This window comes from Elephas maximus, chromosome 11 (genome assembly GCF_024166365.1).
Source record: "Elephas maximus indicus isolate mEleMax1 chromosome 11, mEleMax1 primary haplotype, whole genome shotgun sequence".
Classification (NCBI taxonomy): domain Eukaryota; kingdom Metazoa; phylum Chordata; class Mammalia; order Proboscidea; family Elephantidae; genus Elephas; species Elephas maximus.
Genome location: NC_064829.1, coordinates 112038083 through 112059246, shown reverse-complemented (window position 1 = coordinate 112059246; position 21164 = coordinate 112038083). Strand labels below are relative to the sequence as shown.

The 21164-nt window shown below is 58.1% G+C and overlaps 2 protein-coding genes and 1 non-coding gene across 4 annotated transcripts; 2 read left to right on the top strand and 1 right to left on the bottom strand.

The window, feature by feature from the left end:
- The first annotated feature begins 1741 nt into the window (after positions 1–1741).
- On the top strand, positions 1742–3713 carry ZFP36 (ZFP36 ring finger protein). The gene is made up of 2 exons (XM_049901518.1): positions 1742–1839; positions 2661–3713. Exons 1-2 carry the CDS (start codon positions 1816–1818, stop codon positions 3606–3608), a joined length of 972 nt encoding a protein of 323 aa, XP_049757475.1. The 5' UTR covers positions 1742–1815; the 3' UTR covers positions 3609–3713.
- Positions 3714–7257: 3544 nt separating this feature from the next.
- Positions 7258–7350, bottom strand: TRNAI-UAU (transfer RNA isoleucine (anticodon UAU)). Its single transcript is given in 2 exon segments — positions 7258–7293; positions 7313–7350. It is a non-coding gene; the product is annotated as a tRNA-Ile (tRNA).
- Positions 7351–7646: 296 nt separating this feature from the next.
- Positions 7647–20395, top strand: PLEKHG2 (pleckstrin homology and RhoGEF domain containing G2). Of its 2 annotated transcripts, XR_007519302.1 has the most exons (19): positions 7647–8521; positions 9164–9291; positions 10103–10362; positions 10442–10542; positions 11239–11305; positions 11438–11484; positions 11660–11810; positions 12585–12722; positions 12920–13120; positions 13667–13759; positions 13852–13938; positions 14309–14342; positions 14433–14534; positions 14686–14733; positions 14996–15012; positions 15229–15408; positions 15500–16367; positions 16447–18531; positions 19912–20393. XR_007519302.1 is itself a non-coding variant. In XM_049901046.1 (18 exons), exons 2-18 carry the CDS (start codon positions 9189–9191, stop codon positions 18087–18089), a joined length of 4140 nt encoding a protein of 1379 aa, XP_049757003.1. In that variant the 5' UTR covers positions 7647–8521; positions 9164–9188; the 3' UTR covers positions 18090–20395. The 2 variants fall into 2 exon arrangements, 1 of the variants encoding a protein (XP_049757003.1); XM_049901046.1 differs by having other exon boundaries at positions 16447–20395.
- The last annotated feature ends 769 nt before the right edge of the window (positions 20396–21164 follow it).

Sequence of the window (21164 nt, the reverse complement as noted above, 5' to 3'; positions counted from 1 at the left end):
AGAGAGGAACCCGGGCGTCCGGCCCGAGCCTCCTCGTCACGGCTTCCAGGAAGCCCCCTCTCCCCCGCCCCTTGCAAGTGAGTCACGGGCAAGCGGGAGGCCGCAACCGTGCCAGAGCCGCCCGCGGCCGCTCAGTTCACGAGACCGGCCTGGGAAGGCCCCTGGGCCCCAGAATGCGCTGCACCAGGGATTCCCCCCGTGCTCCGAGGAGCAAATCGCCGCGGAGTCTGGCACAATCTCCCCACCTCAGTGCAAGCCCGCTGCCGCAGTCTGCAAGAATGAATTTTCCGTCATTATAACCCCTCAGTGACAATGGTTTCTTACCGCCTCACCCCTCTCCCTCTCCAGTTTGCGCCTAGGGCCCTACCCATTGCCTTCCAGTCGATTCTGACTGCCCCATAGAGTTTCCAAGGCTGTAATCTTTACAGAAGCAGACTGCCACATTTTTCTCCTGCTTGGCAGCTGGTGGCTTGGAACAGCCAACCTTTCTGTTAGCCCGCGAGTGCTTAACCAATGTTCCCAGGTCCACAACCCCCTTAAAGAACAAGCTTTCTTCCCATATCTTAAGAGAGTTTTCACTCAGGACATCCGCCTGACAATAAGAGACTTGCCAATGTGGGGAATGATCCTCAGCATAGTTGGAGTTCTTGAGGCCAACACCATGATAAACCTCATCCACACATCAGCTGGGGATGACTCATTTCTCCAATCTCAAAACCACTTTCAATCAAGGCAACCCTCCATCATAACAAAAGATCTCTTCCCCCTTTCTGTCTTCAGGATTTGCTCAGAGAGCAAACCTGTAAATATAACTTAAGGTACTGATATTTGGGCCGCTGCCGCTTAGTATAGCTGGGTAGCAAAGGGAGTAACTTTAACTCTGTGCCTCTCTTTTACACAAGTTTCCACTTGTGTAAAATGAGCATATTAATACCTGGTTGACTCATAGCAGTGATAAAGTGAAGGTATATAAAGTACTTAGAAGAGTGCCCAGCCCAGAAGTGACCTAGAATCGTCATCAGCTTCGCGAAGACGAGGGGCTACAGGGGCCCTGCTGAATTGAGAAAGGAGGCCCCTTTCCAGCCTGGCCAGGTAGCCGGGCCACCCACACAACCAACCCGCGAGTGGGGGCGGGAGGGCGGTCGGTCCAGGTCTCCGGATCTGTGTTGCTTGGAAGAGTGCCAAGGGCAGGTCTGGGAAGAGAACTCGCTTCCAGCCTACTGCGCCCATTTCCCCGTTTTGCCCCTTGGAGTTTCTGTCTCCCTCTTCGTGCGTTTATCACTGTTTTTCTCTGTCTCTTTGTACGAATCTCTCCATCCTGCTTCTCATTCTAAACTTCTCTCTGAGACTGTCTCTCATGATGTTTTCTGTCTCCCCACCTCCCCTCTCTCGGTGTGTTTCATCCTGTATATGTCTCTCTCTCCATGTCTGTCCCGCACTCACGCACGCACGCACACCCTCTCTTTTGTCTGTCTGTTCCCTTGTCAATTCCCCGTGGACCTCTGACCCGCCTCCGCCCCTGCTCCCTTCTTCGCGCCTCAGTCTCCAATCTTGAAAACTGGGCCGACACTCCGCACCCCACGCACCCCCCGACTGTGGGCCGGGCGGAAGGGGACTAGTCCAGGACTGGCGCGGCCCGCGCCGGGGGCGCGCGTCCGGGAAGCGCCCTCCTGATCCCGCCCCCCGCCCCGGCCCCGCCCCGATTAGCCCCACCCTCTGTCTATAAGAGGGTGGCCCTCCAGCCCCAACGCAGCCTCTGACTCCATCTCTTCTACTCTCGGCCGAGCCCTCAGCTGACCGGCCCCCAGCTCCGCCATGGATCTCACTGCTATCTACGAGGTGAGCCCCCGCAGCGGCCACCCCCTTTCAAACTAGCGCTCCTTAGCGCCGCAAACTCCGGCCCGGAGACCCTGGCTCCCTTCTCAAACTGAGGCTCCTTAGTGCCACCCACTCCGGCACGGGGTCCCTGCCTTTCTTCTCAGACCAGTGCGATTCTCTGGAGGCGAAAATGAAGCCCGGGACTCCCGGATCTCGTCCCCAATATGGGTGCGGTGACCCTGGAGATAGAAAGCCGGAGGATTTTTCTCCGACGAGGGCTGTCTAGAGGCGGAAACGGCCCCCGAACCTGGCTTACCCCTAGGAGTTGCTGAGGGCGCGCTTTTGCGCGTAGGCGGTTCAGGGGCAAGAGTCTGGAGGGGGAAGCCGACCTCTGTTCCTTGCCTGCCTCCCTCCCTGTCCAGGGGAAGGCTCTCAGAACTGAACCAAAGGGATCCGGACTCCGGGGTTAACTTTGACAGGATCTTCCAGTTATCATACTGGCGATCTAGGAGGCATGGGTCAGATCCGCGGAGTCCCAGAGGCTCAAAATTGGGGGACAGTGGTGTGCCCTGACTTTGGGGCCCCCTCTGTGCCCGGGATCGGAGAGCCCAAATTCCCGGGTGCCCCGGGGTAGGCTTCAGTCGTGGATAAACTCCAAGCCTCCAAATCGAGATTCCTGGAATCGCGAAACCCCGGGTTTCTGCGGGCGGGTGGGGCTCAAGTCAGAGCCCACAAACCCACAAACCGGGCGGGCAGGGCAGGCTCTTAAGGTGCCTTGCCCTGAAGCTGGGGCGGAGCGTCACCCTCCATTTTCGGTGTCTTAACCGCCCCCATTCCCACAGAGCCTCCTGTCGCTGAGTCCTGACCTGGCAGGGACAACCCGCGGAGGCACTGAGTCCAGCCTGGGATGGCCCTCCTCAGGACCCTGGAGCTCATCCGATTGCAGCCCTGCCGGCGTGGTCCCCCGCCTGCCCGGCCGCTCCACCAGCTTGGTGGAGGGCCGCGCCTGCGCCTGGGTGCCACCACCCCCAGGCTTCGCACCCCTGGCTCCACGCCCAGGCCCTGAGTTGTCACCCTCACCCACCTCGCCTACTGCAACCCCGGCCACCTCGTCCCGCTACAAGACTGAGCTGTGTCGGACCTTCTCTGAGAGCGGGCGCTGCCGCTACGGGGCTAAGTGTCAGTTTGCCCATGGCCTGAGTGAGCTGCGCCAGGCCAATCGCCACCCCAAGTACAAGACGGAACTCTGCCACAAGTTCTACCTCCAGGGCCGCTGCCCCTACGGCTCGCGCTGCCACTTCATCCACAACCCCAGCGAGGACTTGGCCACCCCTGGGCACCCCCACGTGTTGCGCCAGAGCGTCAGCTTCTCTGGCCTGCCCTCCGGCCGCCGGGCTTCACCACCACCAGCGGGCCTGCCGGGCCCTTCCCTGTCCTCCTGCTCCTTCTCGCCCTCCAGCTCCCCGCCACCACCGCCTGGGGACCTCCCACTCTCGCCCTCTGCTTTCTCTGCTGCCCCTGGGACCCCTGTGCCCCGAAGGGACCCCACCCCAACCTGTTGCCCCTCCTGTCGAAGAGCAACTCCCAGTCTCTGGGGACCCTTGGGTGGCCTGGCTCGGAGCCCCTCTGCACACTCCTTGGGATCCGACCCTGACGACTATGCCAGCAGCGGCAGCAGTCTGGGGGGCTCTGACTCACCTGTCTTCGAGACGGGGGTTTTTGGGCCACCCCAGCCGCCTGCAGCCCCCCGCCGACTCCCCATCTTCAATCGCATTTCCGTTTCTGAGTGACAAGTCCTCCCTAGTACAGATCAGCTGGATCACAGAGGGGGTCCATTTCTCATGCTGTGGACGCCACAAAGGGCCCTGGGGCTGTGGGGAACTGGGGGAGCCCTTGATCAAGTAGCCCCCTTCACCTTCCCAGATGCATTAACCCACTCTTCTGACCCTGCCCTGGGGCAGGTCCCCAGTGTGCCAGCTGGACAGTGTTTATGGTGTGGGAGATGGAGTGTTTGCTGGGTTCTTTAAAGACAAGATGTAGCATATTGGAGGGAGGCAGTGGGGTCCCCAGCTCTCCCCTGCCCAAATCGGTCTCTTAGAATCTCATGTGCTGTGAATAATAGGCCCCCACTGCCCCCTCCCAATTTTCCTAGACCTGAGGTCCCAACGCCTGGGGGTTAGTGGAGCCTCCCCTGAGAGGGAATCCTGGTGCTCAAATTTCTCTCCAAAAGCAAGCAGCCAAAGCCGTTGCCACCCCCCCGCCCAAGCCAATGGGTCTTTTATTTATGACGACTTTATTTATTCTAATAGATTTTATAGTATTTATATATATTGGGTCGTCTGCTCCCCTTGTATTTTTCTTTCTCCTTTTGTAATATTGGAAACAATGGAATAATTATTGTTATAAGTATACTATAATAATATATTAATATATATATTGTTACCTGAAAAGTCTATTTTTGTGTTTTTTGGAATTTTTAAATAAAAAGAATCAACGTGTAGACTGGAATCCTGGCTTTTCTAGCGTCCGAAGGGCGTGAGGAATGGGAAGGATGGATGGTGTGCCCGTTTTTAGAAGCGGGGTCAAGTTAAATAAGAACTCCAAACTTCCCCGGCGCGGAGCTCCTCCGGGCGCTTACCTGGCAGGAAGTGACATAATCGGCCGACCGTTCACCTGAGGGGGCGGGGCCAGGTGAGGTCACCCGGCAGGAGCCGGGAGAGCCAGTTCCCGGAGCGTGGGGGACACAGGCGCTCCCGTCCCGTCAGGCTGCCTGCCCTAGCTCTCGCCCGGGCGCGGGCGGGGACGGGATGTTTCCGTCCCCATGAGGCAGGCCGCAGGAGGAGGGCGGGGCAGAGCGGGAGGACGGAATGTGCTGGCGCTTGAGCCCAGGGGCGGGCCCCGCGGGCGCGGGGTGACGGGTGAGGGGGAAGGGGAGCGGTGGAGGGTCGGGAAGGGTCACCCCGGAAACGCCAGGGCGGGCGTTCTGGGCTCTCAGGAGCCAGCGCGTTAAGATTTGAGATTCTGAGGCATCTAGGCTTTTTCGAAATCTTGGGGGGAACTGTTTTAAAGGCTCAGGGTTCTAGGCTCTCAACATCTCAGAATCTCAGAATTTGTCTCTTGCCGAGTTAGAATTCTAGACCCCCAGAATTCCAGACCCTTGGCATCTCAAGACGTTAGGAATCGCAGAATTCTCGAACTCTGGTATTCCAGGATCCTGTTGTCCTATGCCTTCCAGACGATTCCGACTCACAGCGACCCTATAGGACAGAGGAGACCTGCTCCATAGGGTTTCCTGGGCTGTCATCTTTAATGGAGCAGATTGTCAGGTCTGTGCTTCCGCAGAGGGGCTGGTGGGTACCAACCGCCGACCTCTGGGTTAGCAGGAGCCCTTAGCCATTGGGCCACCAAGGCTCCTTTTCCAGGGTCCTAGAACCTGGGAATTAAAGAATCTTAGCAGGTCAGGCTTCTGAAAGTTCAGAATTACAGGATCTGGGCATTTCCGAACCTTGGAAGCGGGCAGGCCCCAGGCAGTTGCAGGACCGGCCAGGGTCAGCCTCCCCAGCGCAGTGTAGGTGAGTGTTGGCCGTGCGTCTCAGGGCGGAGCCCGGCGAGCCGCGACCTCGCACCATACAAGGCAAGAGGCCTCGGAGCCACCCCCGGGGCGGGGTAGCTGCGCGCCCGGAAGCGGCCCCGCGTCAGGGCCTGCGCCCCGCCCCTCTATCGCACTCTCCAACTCCCCCAACCCGACCCTCTTCCCCTCCTCCTTTCCCCCCTTTCCCCTCCTCCTCCCCCCCTTTCCCCTCCTCCTCCCACTTCCCTCTCCTCCGCTCGTCCCCACCCTCGATGCGGCTGCACCCTCACCCCTCTTCCCCCTCCTTCTCTCTTCCTCCTCTCAGCCTCCAGCCCTCCCTCCTCCTCCTCTCCCTCCTGTTTTTGCCTCACCCCCTTCACCCCCCCAGTACCCTTTCCCTCTCCCCTTTTTCTACGCTTCCAGCCCTCCTCATCCTCTGCCTTCCCTCACCATCCTTTCCCTGCCCTCTCACTCCTCTTTGCCACTCTCCTCCCCTCCCTACCCCTCTGTTCCCTCTGTCCCGCCCCCCAGCCCGTCCTCCTCCCCCCTCCTCTTCCCCCTGCCCCTTTCCCTCCATTCCCTTCTCCCTTCCTCACACCTTCCTTCCCCTCTCACTCCTTGCCCACTGGTAGACCTGGACTTTTGGTCCCCTCTTCCAGGAAATTGCCCCCAAGGTGGGAAAGGGCTCAGGCCCTGAGGCTGAAGAGGGTTGGGAAAGAGGAAGAGACAGACAAGAACCCAGAGACCCCAAGACACTGAGGAGGCACAGAGCACTAGCCAGCGATACAGACATTTGCAGAAATGGAGACTCCAGACAACACTTCGCTTAGTAGAAACAAATTCCCTGCCCCTTCTTAAAAAAAAAAAAAAAAGCCTCATCCAAGAAAATGGCACTAACACCAGCTACCAGTGCTCAGGCCAAACAACGCACACCTCATTCAACAGCAATCCTGTCTGAGTCTTCTCAACACCCCCTCCTGTCCTGCTCAGCCCCTGTCCTGTTTTTCCCTAGTAACCCATTCCGCAACTAAAGGGAGACTGTGAACACCTGAGTCATACCTCCTAAAAGCCAAAGTTCTAAGTCTTCTCCAAGGCTTACAGGGGCCTGGCTCCCTTTACCTCCCTCGTCGACTCCCTGTGGTCGCACGCACTTCCTAGCTGCTCCACCAACACATCTGACGCTCTGTAGCCACAGGAACACCTTTCTCCCACAGATCTCTACGGCTCACCTCCCTGCTTCAGGTCTTTGCTCAAATGTCACCTCATTGAGACTGTCCCCTTATTTAATACTGCAAGCTACACCCCACCACCGTTTCCCCCACCTCTCTTACCCAGCTCTACCTTTTCCATGAAACTTATCCGTACCTACATACAAAATGTACTTAGTTGCTATGTTTATTGTTAATGTCTTCCTCTAGGATGTCAAGTCCTCAGGGGCAGGGACTTTACCTTCCACTTCTAGAACAGAGCAAGGCAGCTACTGGGTGCTCAGTATTTGTTTACTAAAACAGATTCAGAAACTGATAAGGAAAAAAGACAGAGAGTTGGAACCTCCAAAACGGAGAGTGTCCTGTACACAGCTTCCCCCAGCCTGAAAGATCTCTTTAGAAATCCTAAACTGAGATTCTCAGTCCCAATTAGATGCCCAGGGGATCTATTAAGGGGCGATATCGCCCCCTGGTGGCCACGACAAAACCACCTTCCCACAATACAGGTCGCTTCTCCACAACCGATCGTCTCCGGAATCCCGAGTCTTTCGAGCCCCCAAATTCCAAAGATCGAACTGCTTATTACTCATGGTAGCATAGATGTTTTCGTTGATTAATAAGACTTATAAATTTATAAAAACTGAGAAGAGAAAACGAACGTGCTCCAGGTGAGGATCGAACTCACAACCTCGGCATCGCTCCGCCCGCACTGTCGTATAAGTACCGCGCGCTAACCGATTGCGCCACTGGAGCTCCGGCCGCACCCTTGCGCAGCGGGGTCCTTCAGTTGTTCGTGACCACGTGACCTCGTCAGACAGCCCTGCCCCGTGTTTCATACGCAAATAAAAGTTATTTTGGCTGACCAATACGAGAAGCCGCGTGGCGAGTTCCGGATTCTCACGCTCGCTCCAAAGCCCTTGCTGTAAAAGGGAAAAGCCCGCGAGGCGCCTGGAATGTGGGGGCGTGGCCTGTCCGGGACCCGCCTCCTTATGAATATTCAGCTCCGAGGAGGTGGGGCCTTAACCCTTTGCTGGCGGGCCGGCCGGAAAGCGGCCCTTCCCCCCCGCGGGCAGGAACAGGATATGAGCCCGGGCGGCAGGGGGGAGGGGGAGCCCCAGGCGACCGCCCCCCGCCCCACAGCTGGAGCCGGACTCTCCCGCCCCAGATGTGGCGCCGCTGTCGCTGCAGGAGCCCCGAGCCGCCCAGAGTCACGGACCCCGGCGTCCGCAATTTCTGCACCGCCTCCTGAGAGACCCCGAAGTCCGGGCCCCCGCGCCTAGGCTGGAGGACCCCGAATATCTAGGCCCCCAGCGCCCCCTCCTGGAGGAGCCGGGCGTCCGGGGATGTCAGTCCCGCGGGACCCTAAAGGCCAAGCCTCCCGTACCCTCGTTTGAAGATCAGGATCCTGGACCCTGGAGCGCGGATTCCCGTCAGAGGTTCCCAGAAATCTGAACCCAAGACCACCAGGTTGTAGGAACTCGGGATCCAGACCCCTAGCACCCCAAGCAACCTGTCTTGGGCCGCAAAGCCCTTCACTTCAAGGGGACCCAGGAATTTGGGACCTCCCCTGCGCTCCCGCCGGGAGGTGGTTTAAGCCCCCGCTTCGAGAGTTGGGGAACTCAGGAATCCGGGCGCCCCCCGGCTGTACCCAGCAGACCCAGGAATTTGGGTCCCCAGCGCCCCATCTGAGACTTCGGAGTCGAGGCTCCCGCATCCCCCATCTAGAGGACCAAGAAATTCGCACCGCCGGGCCCTCCACTCCGGTTCCCGGACTGCGGATTCGGGTTCCCGGAACCGGCGAGCCCCAAGTTCACGCCCCCGGGTCGCAGAGACCCGGCATCCCGGCTCCGCGCCTCCGCGGGGACCGCGTTACGGCCGGATAGGAACCGGGCGGCCTCGGGCCGGGGCTGGAGGCTCCGGGGAGGTGAGGGGGAGGCGAGGGGCCCGGCGGGCTGGGGGAGGGGGCGGCGCCGCGGCCGCTGAACAATGAGGGGGCGTGCCGGCGGGGGTGGGCCGAGGCGCCGGCGGGAGCTGGGGGCCGGAGGGGCGCCGGGAGGCGCTGGGGAGGCTGGCCGCTGGGCTGCTGATGGGACCGCGGAGGCCGGCTGGAGGGGGGGTCGAGGGCTCGGGGACGGCGCCCCTGCGCGCAGCCCTCGGCGGGGGAGGGAGCCGCCTGTCTGCCGGACCCTGGCATCCGGTCCCCCAGCCTCCTCCGCCTTCCCCTGGGACCCCGCGGCCTCCCGCCCACGGCTTTTCCCAGCCCTGCCCCTCACCCTCCGCTCCAGCCAGAGTCCAGACGTTCCCAGGGTCCTTGAGCCTCCTGCCGCTCTGCCTGGGGCCGCGGTGGAACTCCGGGCTTCTTCACTCCTTTGCTGTCTTAACTCGGTCTGAACTTTTCCCTCTCTTTCTGTTATCCCTACCTGTTCGCCTCTCTCTGTCGCTCTGCCTGGGTCTCCCCAGTTAGTTACACCCAGGGGCCCTTTCCAGGATTAGATTCCCAGCCCTCAATCCAGGAAGCTTGGGTGATGGGGGGGTCCCAATATCCAAACAGGGGATCTTTCTGCAGGACGCTGCTCTGAGCGCGCTCAGCCATGCCTGAGGGAGCCCACGGACTGTCCAAGTCCAGCACCAGCCTTGGGTGTAGCAGCAGAGGAGACGTGTGTGACTGTGCAGCTGTGTGTGAGACCCGATCAGGTGAGTGGGCAAGGCAGGGGTGGAGCCTGCTAGGCATTAATTCCTTCATTCCAGACGTGGGACCCCCCCATCCTCTGTGACAGGCCCAGTGCTGGGTGATGAACACACAGAGCACTAAGTGTGGTGGGGAGCCAGAGGGGGAAGCCCCCAGAAGAGTGTGTAGGGGAAAACCTTGGGGGTTGTGGGAGCCTAGAAGCACCTGATCCATCCTGGGAAGTCAGGGAAGACTTCCTGGAGAAGGGGGCGTCTAAACTGAGAACCGAAGGATTAGAAGGAGTGAGTTGGGCCAACGCAAGAAAGGGTGTTCCACACCGGAGAAACAGTATATGCAAAGACACAGAGACGAGAGAAGCATGCTTGTTTAAGTAACTGAGATTGAGTGTGACTGGAACCTGGAGTGTAAGAAGTGTGGCCGCGGGACGAGAGCAGGCTGAAAGGCTCATAATGGCCGCGTTGTGAGGGCTCTGTGGATCTGAGGAGTTTGGATTTCATCCTGAGAGCTTGAAAGGGTTTTACTTGTGGGAGTGACAGGGTCAGAGAGCAGATTAATAAAGATCACCTTGGCTGACCCATGGAGGGGGATTAGACAGGAGAGAGCAGATACCTCTAGCCCAGGAAGCTGATTGGTCAGGAACTCTGGTGGGAGAGGATAGGACTGGTCCAAAGCAGGACAGTGGGGTAGGGAGGAGAAGGGGAGTCCATGGGAGGAATGTTCACCAGGCATGGGTAAGTGTGGGGGCTGAGTGCATGAAGGGCTGTGGGAGGTGGGCAGTGAGGGAGACCCTTGACCCCCTGCTCCACGCCCTCACAGCCACCACCATGGCCTCCTCCCGAGGCTCCGGGAGTGCCACATCCCTGAGCACTGTGGGCTCTGAGGGGGACCCGGCTCCAGGGCCTGCCCCAGCCTGCTCAGCATCCAGGCCAGAGCCCCTTCCGGAGCCCCCCATCCGCCTGCATCTGTCACCTGTGGGAACTGCGGGTTTAGTGAAACCCTCACGGCTAGAGCGTGTGGCCCGCGAGATCGTGGAGACTGAGCGGGCCTACGTCCGAGACCTCCGCAGCATCGTGGAGGTGAGATGGTCAGGCACTCGAGGGCAAGTGGGGATCCAGGCCAGGCTGTTGGCCCCTGTAACCCAAGCCATTCTTACAGGACTACCTGGGCCCTCTGCTGGACGGCGGGGCCCTGGGCCTGAGTGTGGAGCAGGTGGGCACGCTGTTTGCCAACATTGAGGACATCTACGAGTTTAGCAGGTCAGGGGCAGGCGGGGTGCTGGCCAGTGGGGTGGGGAGCTGAGTCCTACTCAACCTTGGAGTGCCATAGCATCCCGTCCTGGAACGTATTTGTGCTGTCAATGCCAGCAGGCAGGGGCCCTGATGATTATGAGGGTCCAGAGTGGTGGGGGCGCGGGGTGCATGGGAGTCAGAGGTTGCAGACATCAGGGCGGATCTCCGTCTGGGATTGCCAGGAATCATCTGGGACCCGAAGAACATGAGAGAGTGAGGATTCGGGTGAACAACTTGTCCCAGTGTGCCTGGGACTTTCCTAGCATTGGCACTCAAAGTGTTCCGTTCCAGGAAACCCCTCAGTCCTAGGCAGACCTGGGCACTGGGTCACCGTGCTGAGGAGGAGGACGGGGCCCAAAGGCCCTGACCCTTCTCGGTGTCTTAAAAGGGTTTTTGGTTTACTGTAGGTCTGAGAATAGGGACAAGATCTCAGGGTCATGGCTTGATCTTAAGGTCGTGAGGCCCCGCTCTGGGTCTTGACTGCCACCCCCAGGCTCATGCCAGTTATGAGGGCTGTGACAGGATTTCAGGTGTCCCAGGACAAAGCCTGAGCAGGTCCCAGTCCCAGGGGACTATTGGGACGTCTGCCTCTTGGAGCTATCCTGTGCGGGGGTGGGAGAGTCCTGGGGACAGGGCTGCCCTCACCCTCACCTCTCCCCATAGCGAGCTCCTGGAGGACCTGGAAGGCAGCAGCAGTGCGGGGGGCATTGCGGAGTGCTTCGTGCAGAGGGTGAGTGGGGAGCAGAGGGCAAAGAAGGTCTCGGAGATGGGGCTGGGGCAGGGCACACCTGAGCCAGCCTGGGGGAGTCACAGGGCACCCGGGCCCAGGGCCTGCCTGACCTGACTCCCATGTCACCCGCAGAGTGAGGATTTTGACATCTACACGCTGTACTGCATGAATTACCCAAGGTGAAGGGAAAGGAGCCCCTGCTGGGCCCCTGGGGACTGATGTGCCCCCGCCCCACGGCCCATCCAGCTCCTTCCCGTGCCAGACCCCGACTCTGCCCGATCCCTGGCCGCTCCCGCCCCCGCCCAGCCCTGCGCTCCCTCCCTGCTGCCACCCTGACCTGTGCTGTGCCCCCAGCTCCCTGGCCCTGCTTCGGGAGCTGGCCCTGTCTCCGCCAGCGGCCCTGTGGCTGCAGCAGCGCCAGGCCCAGCTCCGCCACTCGCTGCCTCTGCAGAGCTTTCTCCTCAAACCCGTTCAGCGCATCCTGAAGTACCACCTGCTGCTGCAGGTCAGGGGCAGCCCCTGGGGGCTGGCTGGGGGGGCAGGGCCTGATCCGGGGGGTGACCCGGGTGTGTCTGGGGTGGACGCCACGTCCTGGGCCAGCCCTGGGGGCACGGCCTCGGGAGCATCCTCTGGCTTTCTGTGCCAGACTGAGCAGGTGGGGAGGCCGCTGGTCCCTGAAAACTGGGCCAGTGCTTGGCAAAGGGTCTTGCTGGCAGTGGGGGCGGTACCAGCTGATTTCAGTTTCTGTCTTTGCGTCTGTGTCTCTCAGTGTCTCTACATCTCTCTTTCTGTGTCTCTGTCTCTCTCTGTGTCTACCTCTATTTCTCTTTCTGTCGTTCCATTTCTGTGTGTTTTTCCACCTCTCTCAGTGCCTTTCTCTCCATCACTATTTGTGTATATCTCTGTTTCTCTTCGTTTATTTCTGTGTCTCTTTTTTCTCTCTGTGTCTCTCTGCATCTGTCTCTGTGTCTCTCTCCATATCTGTGTCCCAATATCTCTCTTTTTGTGTCTTTCCATCTCTGTCTTTCTCCTTCCCCTGTCTCCATCTTTATGTCTCTTGCTATCTGTGTCTATTTCTCTGTTTCTCCATCACTCTTTCTCTCCATCTCTGTGTCCCTCTTAGTTTCTGTCTGTTTCTCCATCTCGTCTCTCTCTCTCTGTGTCTCCCGCCATCTCTGCCCCTACCTGTGTATTTCCCTGTTTCCAATCACTGCTGTTCTCTCATTCTCCCCCTCTCATTTTTGCTTCCCTCCCATGGCTCCTGGTGGCCACCTGGCAGGAGCTTGGCAAGCACTGGGCAGAGGGCCCAGACGCCGGGGGCCGCGAGATGGTGGAGGAGGCTATCGTGTCCATGACAGCGGTTGCCTGGTACATCAACGACATGAAGCGCAAGCAGGAGCACGCTGCGCGCCTCCAGGTGGCCTCAGGGTGGGCTGGGCCGGCTGGCTGGAGGGGCTCGGGCAAGGGGGCTTTCGTGGGGGTGGGTGCTCCCAAGGCAGCCTCGGAGGGTGCCTTGGATGACACATCCCTGTGCTGAACCCCCCATCTTGGCATGCGTGTGCCGCCCACCTGTGTGTGCCCCTGTGCCTGGCACACCTGGCGGGGTCCTGGCAGGAAGTGCAGCGGCGACTGGGTGGCTGGACTGGCCCGGAGCTCAGTGCTTTCGGGGAGCTGGTGCTGGAGGGTGTGTTCCGAGGTGGTGGAGGTGGCGGCCCCCGGCTGCGAGGGGGTGAGCGGCTGCTCTTCCTGTTCTCACGGATGCTGCTCGTGACCAAGCGCCGGGGGCCGGAATATACCTACAAGGGCCACATCTTTGTGAGTTCAGGGATGGGACGGGGCTAGAACATACCTACCGGTTATGGTCTGTATTGCTGTACACACGTACCTAAGGATGGCTGTCAACCAAAAAAGTCAGCAGTTTGAATCCACCAGCTGCTCCTTGGAGACCCTATGGGGCAGTTCTACTCTGTTCTATAGAATCGCTATGAGTTGGAATTGAGTCACAGCAATGGGTTTGAGTTTGGTTTTTGTAGGCTGGGGCCTACCGAGAGGAGCAACCTGGTTTAAACAGGTCCCGTTTTCCTTAGCCCGAGGGTAGGGAGCAAGGCTTATTAGGGAGGGATGAGGTCTGGCAGGGTTGGGGAGTTAGGGGAGAGGAGGGAAGGAGCCCCGAGAGCTACAAAGGAGCTCCAGATGAGGGTGGGAGGGGCTGTGAGGGAGAGCATTGCCCAGCCTCGGGGGGAGGGTCAGCAGGGGAACGGGGTTCTTCCATACAACCTCACGGGGCCCAGATATAGCTGCAAGGGCTGCATGGCAGAGTCAGGCCTCTGAGCTCCCCCCCTTCTTTGCCCCCACATCCAGTGCTGCAACTTGAGTGTGAGTGAGAGCGCTCGTGACCCTCTAGGGTTCAAGGTGTCGGACCTGACCATTCCCAAGCACAGGCACCTGTTCCAGGTGAGCACAGGGTGGGGCTGGGCAGTCAGGGCTCCCCCAGCCCCGGCCTGGCCTCATGCCTGGCTCTCTGACTCCGCCTCTCTCCCTTCTAGGCCAAGAACCAAGAGGAGAAGAGGCTGTGGGTTCACTGTCTCCAGCGCCTCTTCTTTGAGAACCACCCTGCCTCCATTCCTGCCAAGGTAAGACCTGTGCCACAGCTGGGGGCCCCCCTCTGCACTGATCACTCCCCTGTAATCCTAGAAGCCCCTCTGGGTACAAGAGAACTCTCTTGTAGTGTGATAGTACAAAGTACAGATGCAGCAGGTCAGGCTGCCTGGGTTTGAATCCCAGCTCCACCATGTCCTTGCTGTGTGACCTTGGGCGAGTAACTTCACCTCCCTGGGCTCTGGACCTCGATTTCCTCACCTGAGGGAGTAAGACACTTGCTATGTAGGGTGGGGATAACTGGCCATGTAGATAACACCTGGGCCTGGGACTCAGGACTGCCGTCCCTCCCAAGTGGTGCTCAGAGCCTAGGGCCCCCTCAGCCCTTATCCTTGTCTCTTTCAGGCAAAGCAAGTTCTCCTTGAAAACAGCCTACATTGTGAGTTGGCGGCCTTGGGTTGGGCAATGTGGAAATAGAGGCATTGTTTGTAGAGGAAAATGTACTGTTAGCCCCACACTCTCCCCATAGGTGCTCCCAAAAGTAAGCTCATCCCAGAGCCCCTGACACCCCCACTTGGGTCTCCCCGACCTCAAGATGCTAAAAACTTCACCCCTGGACGGAGAAACACAGGTAAATGAGATGGGACCCTGAGTCCCAGTCCTCTGGTCCACTTCTTTCCTAGGATTCAGGAATTATATCCTGAGTCCTGGGAGAGAAGCCCTGACTGCCCTGACCCTGGAGCTGGGTTCATAACACGGGCCTGACCCTGCCTCTCCCACAGCTCCCTCCCCAGGACCCTCTACAACCCGCCATAGCCGCAGGCAGTCTGGTGAGTGCCCACCACCTCAAAAGTAAACCAGGGGCTGGGGTGGGATGTAGGCCTGACACACCGTGTCCTCACCCCAGAGCCCGCAAAGAGCCCTTTGTCATGTCTCCAGATTGGTCAGTGACTGCTCCAGCCCAGCCTGTGTCTGTCTCTCCCCAGGGGATGCCTGGGGTGGGGGGAGGCATGATGGGGGCAGCTCATCAGTTATAAGAAATAACTTTTTCCTGCTTATTATCCTTTTTCTTTCTCATCTCTCCGTCCCCAGCTAAGCCCAGACTCAAGGTAAGAAATATTCTGGGCCCAGGAGACTCCTGGGTCTGATGGAGGAAGGGACTGGAGGGGGCTTGAGTTCCAAAATCTTGAGTTTGAAGAAGAAAAGGGCTGGGGCTTAGATTCCTGCATCTGAGGGAGGAGGGCCTGGGGCCCGGACCCCTGGGTCTGAGAGACGGGGAACAGGATACTCTCGGTTCTTGCCCTCATCCCTTTTCCTCCCCACAGCATGCTGGCAGTGAGGGGGAGGTGTACCCCTCCTCAGAGTCTCAGCCTCCACCAGTTCCAGCTTCTGGACCCTCTGAGGACCTGGAGGATGCCAGACCACCCCCCCTTGACCCTTCTGGGACCTCCATCACTGAAGAAATCCTGGAGCTACTGAACCAGAGAGGCCTTCGGGACCCGGGGGTGAGCTGGTGTTCCCATCACTGCACGCTGGGATGGGGCTCAGACCAGGGACCAGGTGGCCCACCCCCCTGATACCTGGGCCTCTTCCCAGTGCCCACTGCAGACATCCCCCCACGACATTCCCGAGTTCCCCGGAGACTCTCAGGTGCCAGCCGACACCAACATCCTTGAATTCCAAGCCTTGCCCAGCCGGGACTCCTCAGAGGAGGAGGGGGAGCTGGAGGTGGATGAACGAGAACCTTCCCCGCTCCACGTCCTGGAGGGGCTTGAAAGCTCCAGTGTGGCTGAGACTGTCGACATTCCCAGCCTTCCCCAAATTCCTGACATTCCCAGCCTTCCTGAAATTCCCCAAGTTCCCCGCCTTCCCAGTCTCCCCGACATTTCCAGTGTCTTTGAAATGCCTTGCCTTCCAGCCATAGCTAACACCCCTGACATTCCCAGTCCTCCCAGCACTCCGGCCCTTCCTTGTGAGCCTCTGGCCACTAGGAGAGAACTGTTCCCTGGAAGCAATCCCAGAAAACTGAGACACCCATCCTCAGGAAGCCGGACAGGGCAGGAGGAGGATGAAGAAGGGGTAGCCTTCTCAGAGTTCATGCCCAAGGATGTCGCTGGAGGTCAGGGATTCCCCGATGAGCTGGAGCTCCGCTCTTGCTCAGAAATCCGGAGCGCCTGGCAGGCCTTGGAGCAGGGGCAGCTGGCCCAGCCAGGCTTCCCAGAGCCACTGCTAATCCTGGAAGATTCGGATCTGGCTGGAGGCAGCAGGAGTGGGAAGATGGGAGCCCCAAGTGCAGAGAGGGCTGCCTCCCGAGTGCGCGAGCTGGCCCGGCTCTACAGCGAGCGGATCCAGCAGATGCAGCGGGCTGAGACACGGGCGTCCACCAATGCCCCCCGCCGCCGGCCACGGGTTCTGGCCCAGCCCCAGGCATCCCCTTGCCTGCTTCACGAGCAGGCTGAGCCAGGTGAGGTCCAGGCGTGTGGTTGGTAGAGGTGGCCCAAGCTGTGGCATCGGCCCTGACTCCATTCTCTGTTTGCCTACAGGGCCCCTGCCTGCATTTGGACACGTACGGGTATGCGAGCTGCCCTTCCCGTTCATCTGTGCCCAGGAATCTGTCCCGCTGGGCCCTGCTACCCAGCTTCAAGCTGCCACACCTTTGTCTAAACAGGCAGCCTGCCTGGATGCCCATGGTCCAAGTGTTTCAAATTTGCCTAAGCAGGACTATCTGGGCAGCCCAGTTACTACCCCTTTGCCTGAGCAAGGAGGCCTTCAAGATGTCCAGGTTCCGGCCACCACACTGCAGCCCAAGCAGGAAGGCCCCCCAGACATCCAGGCTCCAGCTGTTACAACTTTGCCTGATCAAGAAGGCCTCCTGGAAGTAGAAGATCCAGCCACCACTCTTTTGCCTGAGCCAAGACACCACCTGGATAGACAGGGTCTGTCTGCCATCTTTCTTCCTGAGCAAGGACACCACGTAGATCTCCAAGTTCCAGCCCCCCCAGCTTTGTCCAAACAGGGAAGTTGCTGTGATGTCATGGTTCCAGCCACCGTGCCCAGGCAAGAAGCCCACCTAGACAGCCAGAGCCCCCCCAGCCCCCCATTAACTAAGGAAGGAGGCTCCAGGGATGTTCAGATCCAAACCATCAATCCTTTGCTTAGTTATGGGAGTGGCCGGAATGATCAGATCCCAGCCAGTACCCCACTACCTTTGCCACATGACCTCACAGACATTCTAGTGCCAAGTACCACACCTGTGCCTGCAGATGGAGGCCACCTGGACCACCAGATCCCAGCCAGCGCTCCATGGTCTTTGCCACAAGACCTCCCAGACATTCGGGTATCAGGCACCACACCTGTACCTGCAGATGGAGGCCAGCTGGACTGCAAGATCCTAGCCAGTGGTCTGTCGCCTTTGCCCCAAGACCCCTCAGACATTCAGGTTCTAGCTGCCACAACTCCGCCCCAGCCACAAATCCTCACCGACATCCAGGTGCAAGCCCTCACACTTTTGCCCAAGCAGGGAGGCCTCTCAGATGTTCGGAGCCCAGATGTTGGATCTTTGCTGCGGGAGCATAGCCTTATAGACCTCCAGATCCAAAAACTCACGCCTCTGGTGGAACAGAGAAGCCTTACAAACATCCATGTTCCAGCTGCCACACCTTTGCCTGAGCAAGGGGGCTCACAAGACTTTTCGGGCCTGTCACCCACCCCAGTTCAGACCACCACGGTTTTGTCCAAGCCAGGAGGCCACTCGGTCTCTCATGTTGCCAGGTCAGAGTCTGAGGACTTGACCCCACCCCAGAGTCCCCCACCCCCCACCCGTCAGCTCCTGGGCCCCAGTGCAGCTGCCCTGTCAAGATACCTGGCAGCCTCATACATCAGCCAGAGCCTGGCTCGGCGGCAGGGGCCTGGGGGAGAGGCTCCCCCAGCCTCCAGGGGCCCCTGGTCCTCCTCTGCCCCCACATCACGGGCACCTTCACCACCACCCCAGCCCCAGCCCCCGCCACCCCCAGCCAGGCGACTCAGCTATGCCACCACGGTCAGCATCCACGTTGGGGGTGGGGGACGGCTGCGGCCAGCCAAGGCCCAGGTCAGGTTGAACCACCCTGCTCTTTTGGCCCCCACCCAGAAATCTGTGGGCCCTCGAAGGGCCCAGGGAACTCCTGATGCCCCTTTCCACCTGTGAGCCAGGACGTCGGACATCCCGAAAAGCGAGGACTTCAACCGGAAGCGACAGACCCCCAGAACTCCACTCAGAAATTCAGACACTGAACGCAGGCCTAAAACTTGCTGCAGCTTTCCAACTCCTGGGACCTGCTTTGGCAAATGGCCCTTATTACTTACGGTGACACTCAACCTGGGTGGGGAAGGGGATGTCCCAAGTATTGTGTTAATTAATATGAAATTATATGTCTTACCATGCCGGAGGCAGTGTGGGATGACAGAAAACCATGAATGGGAAGGTCGGATGCGGCACAAAATCAGTGGTTGTGAAAATCGGAGGAATCTCAAACCCCTTGGAGAAGCATTGGCAACTAAACCTACTGCAGTTGGGTGTGTGATTTCAGGAGGCTTATAAACCGCCGACTCATAGGGTCGCTGAGTCAGAATCCACGGCAACGGGTTTGGTGGGTTTTTTTTAATAAACTCCTTGATGCCCATCTGGGGACCCCAAGTTAGGTCTTGCTCCAAGTCGTCCCCCTATGAGTTCATTCCCTTAGCAGTTTGGCCAGCTTGTGTCCATCCATGTTTGCATTCCTCTCACCCACCTATCTCTTCCATCTTGTTTATCCTGTCTTTTCTGCTTTATTCATCCACAACACATCCACCACCCTGCCCACCCATCTAGCCTCCGTTCCTCCTTATGTCCGTCTGTTATCCCACCTGTCCGTCTCCTCCATCCAATCTTCTCCATTCCTCCAAGTCCATCTGTACATCCATCCTGTCTAGTCACCCATCCATCCATCAACCCACTCAACTATTTCTACCTCTATCCATGCCTCTTAAGTGGGATTTCAGACAGTCCCTTGCTAGCACTAGGGCTCATCAGGTTTGGCGCTCTGAGGAATGTCTGTCCCACAGCTGTCTGATTTCTCTTGGCAACCACTCTCCACCCCCATCTTCATGAATATCCCAATTCTTGTGCCCACCCACACACATCAGATCCCTTCACACCCTCTTTCCAGTTTGGGAACTTCTACAATGCCTCAATGTGCGTCTCCCTACTTCCCCTGAAAAATTCAGGTCATGGGGACAAAGGGCTTTTATATTAGGATCCTTCTGCCCCTCCTTCCAGCAGTGGTACCACCAGTGGGAAGCATAATTTAAGCAGTTTCCTTGGCAATAATATTAGGTTCTTTCATCAAACCCTTAACCCTTTGTGCTTTAGCATACCAAAACAACCTCCCTTGCCCTTCAGTCAACCCCCACTTTCAGTGACCCTATAGGACAGAGTAGGACTGCCCCACAGGGTTTCCAAGACTAAATCTTTATGGAAGCAGACTGCCCCATCTTTCTGTGGAACAGCTGGTTATTTCAAACCGCCAGCCTTCCAGTCAGCAGCTGAACACTTCACTGCTGCGCCCCCGGGGCTCCTTGTGTTTTAGCATATTATTTCATTTAATCTTCCCTGGAATTCTGTGGGACACCACGGAGGCATGGCTAAAAGGGTACATTCTGAGTTAGTTCAAGCCCTGTCTTTCCCACTGACTTGGTGTGTGACCCCCCCCCCCCGCCTTTGAGCCTGTTTTCTCATTTGTAAAATGAGGACAGTGTACCTGCCTCAGGATCATTGTAAAGGCTCAGCAGGAATGACCCTCTCACTCACAAAGAACACTTGTTAAAAGCAGATTCCAGGATTTAGCCCTAACCTACTGGATCAGAACATCTAGGCCAGGGGTCTAAGAATCTGAATTTTTAGCAATCAGTTAACAAAAGCAAAAAAGCTTGCATTTACTGACTACTAAAAGGGCTTCAAACTGTTTTTTTTTTTTTTTTTTTCCAACCAGGGCTTCAAACTGGTTTGTCCCAAGTTGGAGAGTCTGCATTTCTAACAAGTTCCAGGGGATGTTAATGCTGCTGGTTAGGGACCAACTCTGAGGACCGCTAAGTGGAGCCCAAAACCAAACTCTTTGCAGTCAATTCTGACTCATAGGACCCTACAGCACATAATAGAGCTGCCCCATATGGTTTCCAAGGACTGGCTGGTGGATTTGAACTGCAAACCCTTGGGTTAGTAGCCGAGCTCTTAACTACTGTGCCACCAGGGCTCCACTAGTAGAGAAGTGTTCTCAAATTTTCTTATACCTAAGAATCACCTGGGGATCGTGTTGAAATGTAGATTCTGACTCAGTGTACCTGGGGTGGAAACACAAGTTTTCAGCAGGGGATCAAACCGGAATAAACGAGTTCAAAGCCCTGGTCCTAGCTGCATACAAGTTTTACAGTCTCTTGATATGAACTGATTCAATCCTCACAACATTCCTAAACAGCAAGCGAGGGTGGCTTTTATTTCAGAGATGAGGAAACTGAGGCATAAGGATAAGTCACACAGCTAGGAAGGGGCAGAGCTAGGATTTGAACTCACAGCCTAGCTCAAGCCTGTGCTCTCATTTATGTGCCGAATGCCCTACTGTACCAGTATTATTTTTGCTGCTGGGGGCACGAGGGGGAGCACTTCCCTGCCCACGTGAGGTTTACAGCTTGACCCTCTAACAGCCCCACGTGATCCTGGTAATTAGCCGGGTAGCTGGTCCAGAGCCTGGGCTGGTGAATGTCGACTGTAGCTTTTATTCACTCATTACTTCCCGGGGTCAACAAAATGGCCACAGCGGTGGGCTCAAGTGTATCGATGACCATTGAGCTGGCGCCGGACCAAGCTCTACACCAGCCTTCAACCTGTAGAACGCCCACTGTGCACCAGGGCCTGAGGCCCCCAGCGGCTGGGGTGTCCCCAGACTCCCCAGGGCCGTCGGGGCACTGGAGCTGGCCTTTGCCTCCTCCGCCCCAGCTGCACATTCCTGGCTGAAGGGAAGTTCCCAGCCTGGCCTGGGCTCCCAGCGGCGCCAGAATTCCCGGCATTCAAGGAGGCGGCAGGGAGGAAGAAAAGGGCTATCTCCTCCAAGGCCTGGAGCAGGGAAGGAGAGGAGCCCCTTGTCCTCTCCGAATGTGTCCCAGCTGTGCCTCCGGGAGGGCGCCAGGACCTTCACTAAAACGGGCTCCAGAGAGCCCGAGTGCCAGGCCTGCTTTAGCACACCCTTCC

Excerpts from the sequence above, each read along its gene's own strand:
- ZFP36 (XM_049901518.1), top strand. The coding sequence starts at position 1,816 with ATGGATCTCACTGCTATCTACGAG. Across the intron at positions 1,840-2,660 it reads ATCTCACTGCTATCTACGAG|AGCCTCCTGTCGCTGAGTCC; the intron begins GTGAGCCCCCGC and ends CCATTCCCACAG.
- PLEKHG2 (XM_049901046.1), top strand. The coding sequence starts at position 9,189 with ATGCCTGAGGGAGCCCACGGACTGTCCAAGTCCAGCACCAGCCTTGGG. Across the intron at positions 10,363-10,441 it reads ACCTCCGCAGCATCGTGGAG|GACTACCTGGGCCCTCTGCT; the intron begins GTGAGATGGTCA and ends CCATTCTTACAG. Across the intron at positions 14,535-14,685 it reads CCCTGGACGGAGAAACACAG|CTCCCTCCCCAGGACCCTCT; the intron begins GTAAATGAGATG and ends CCTCTCCCACAG.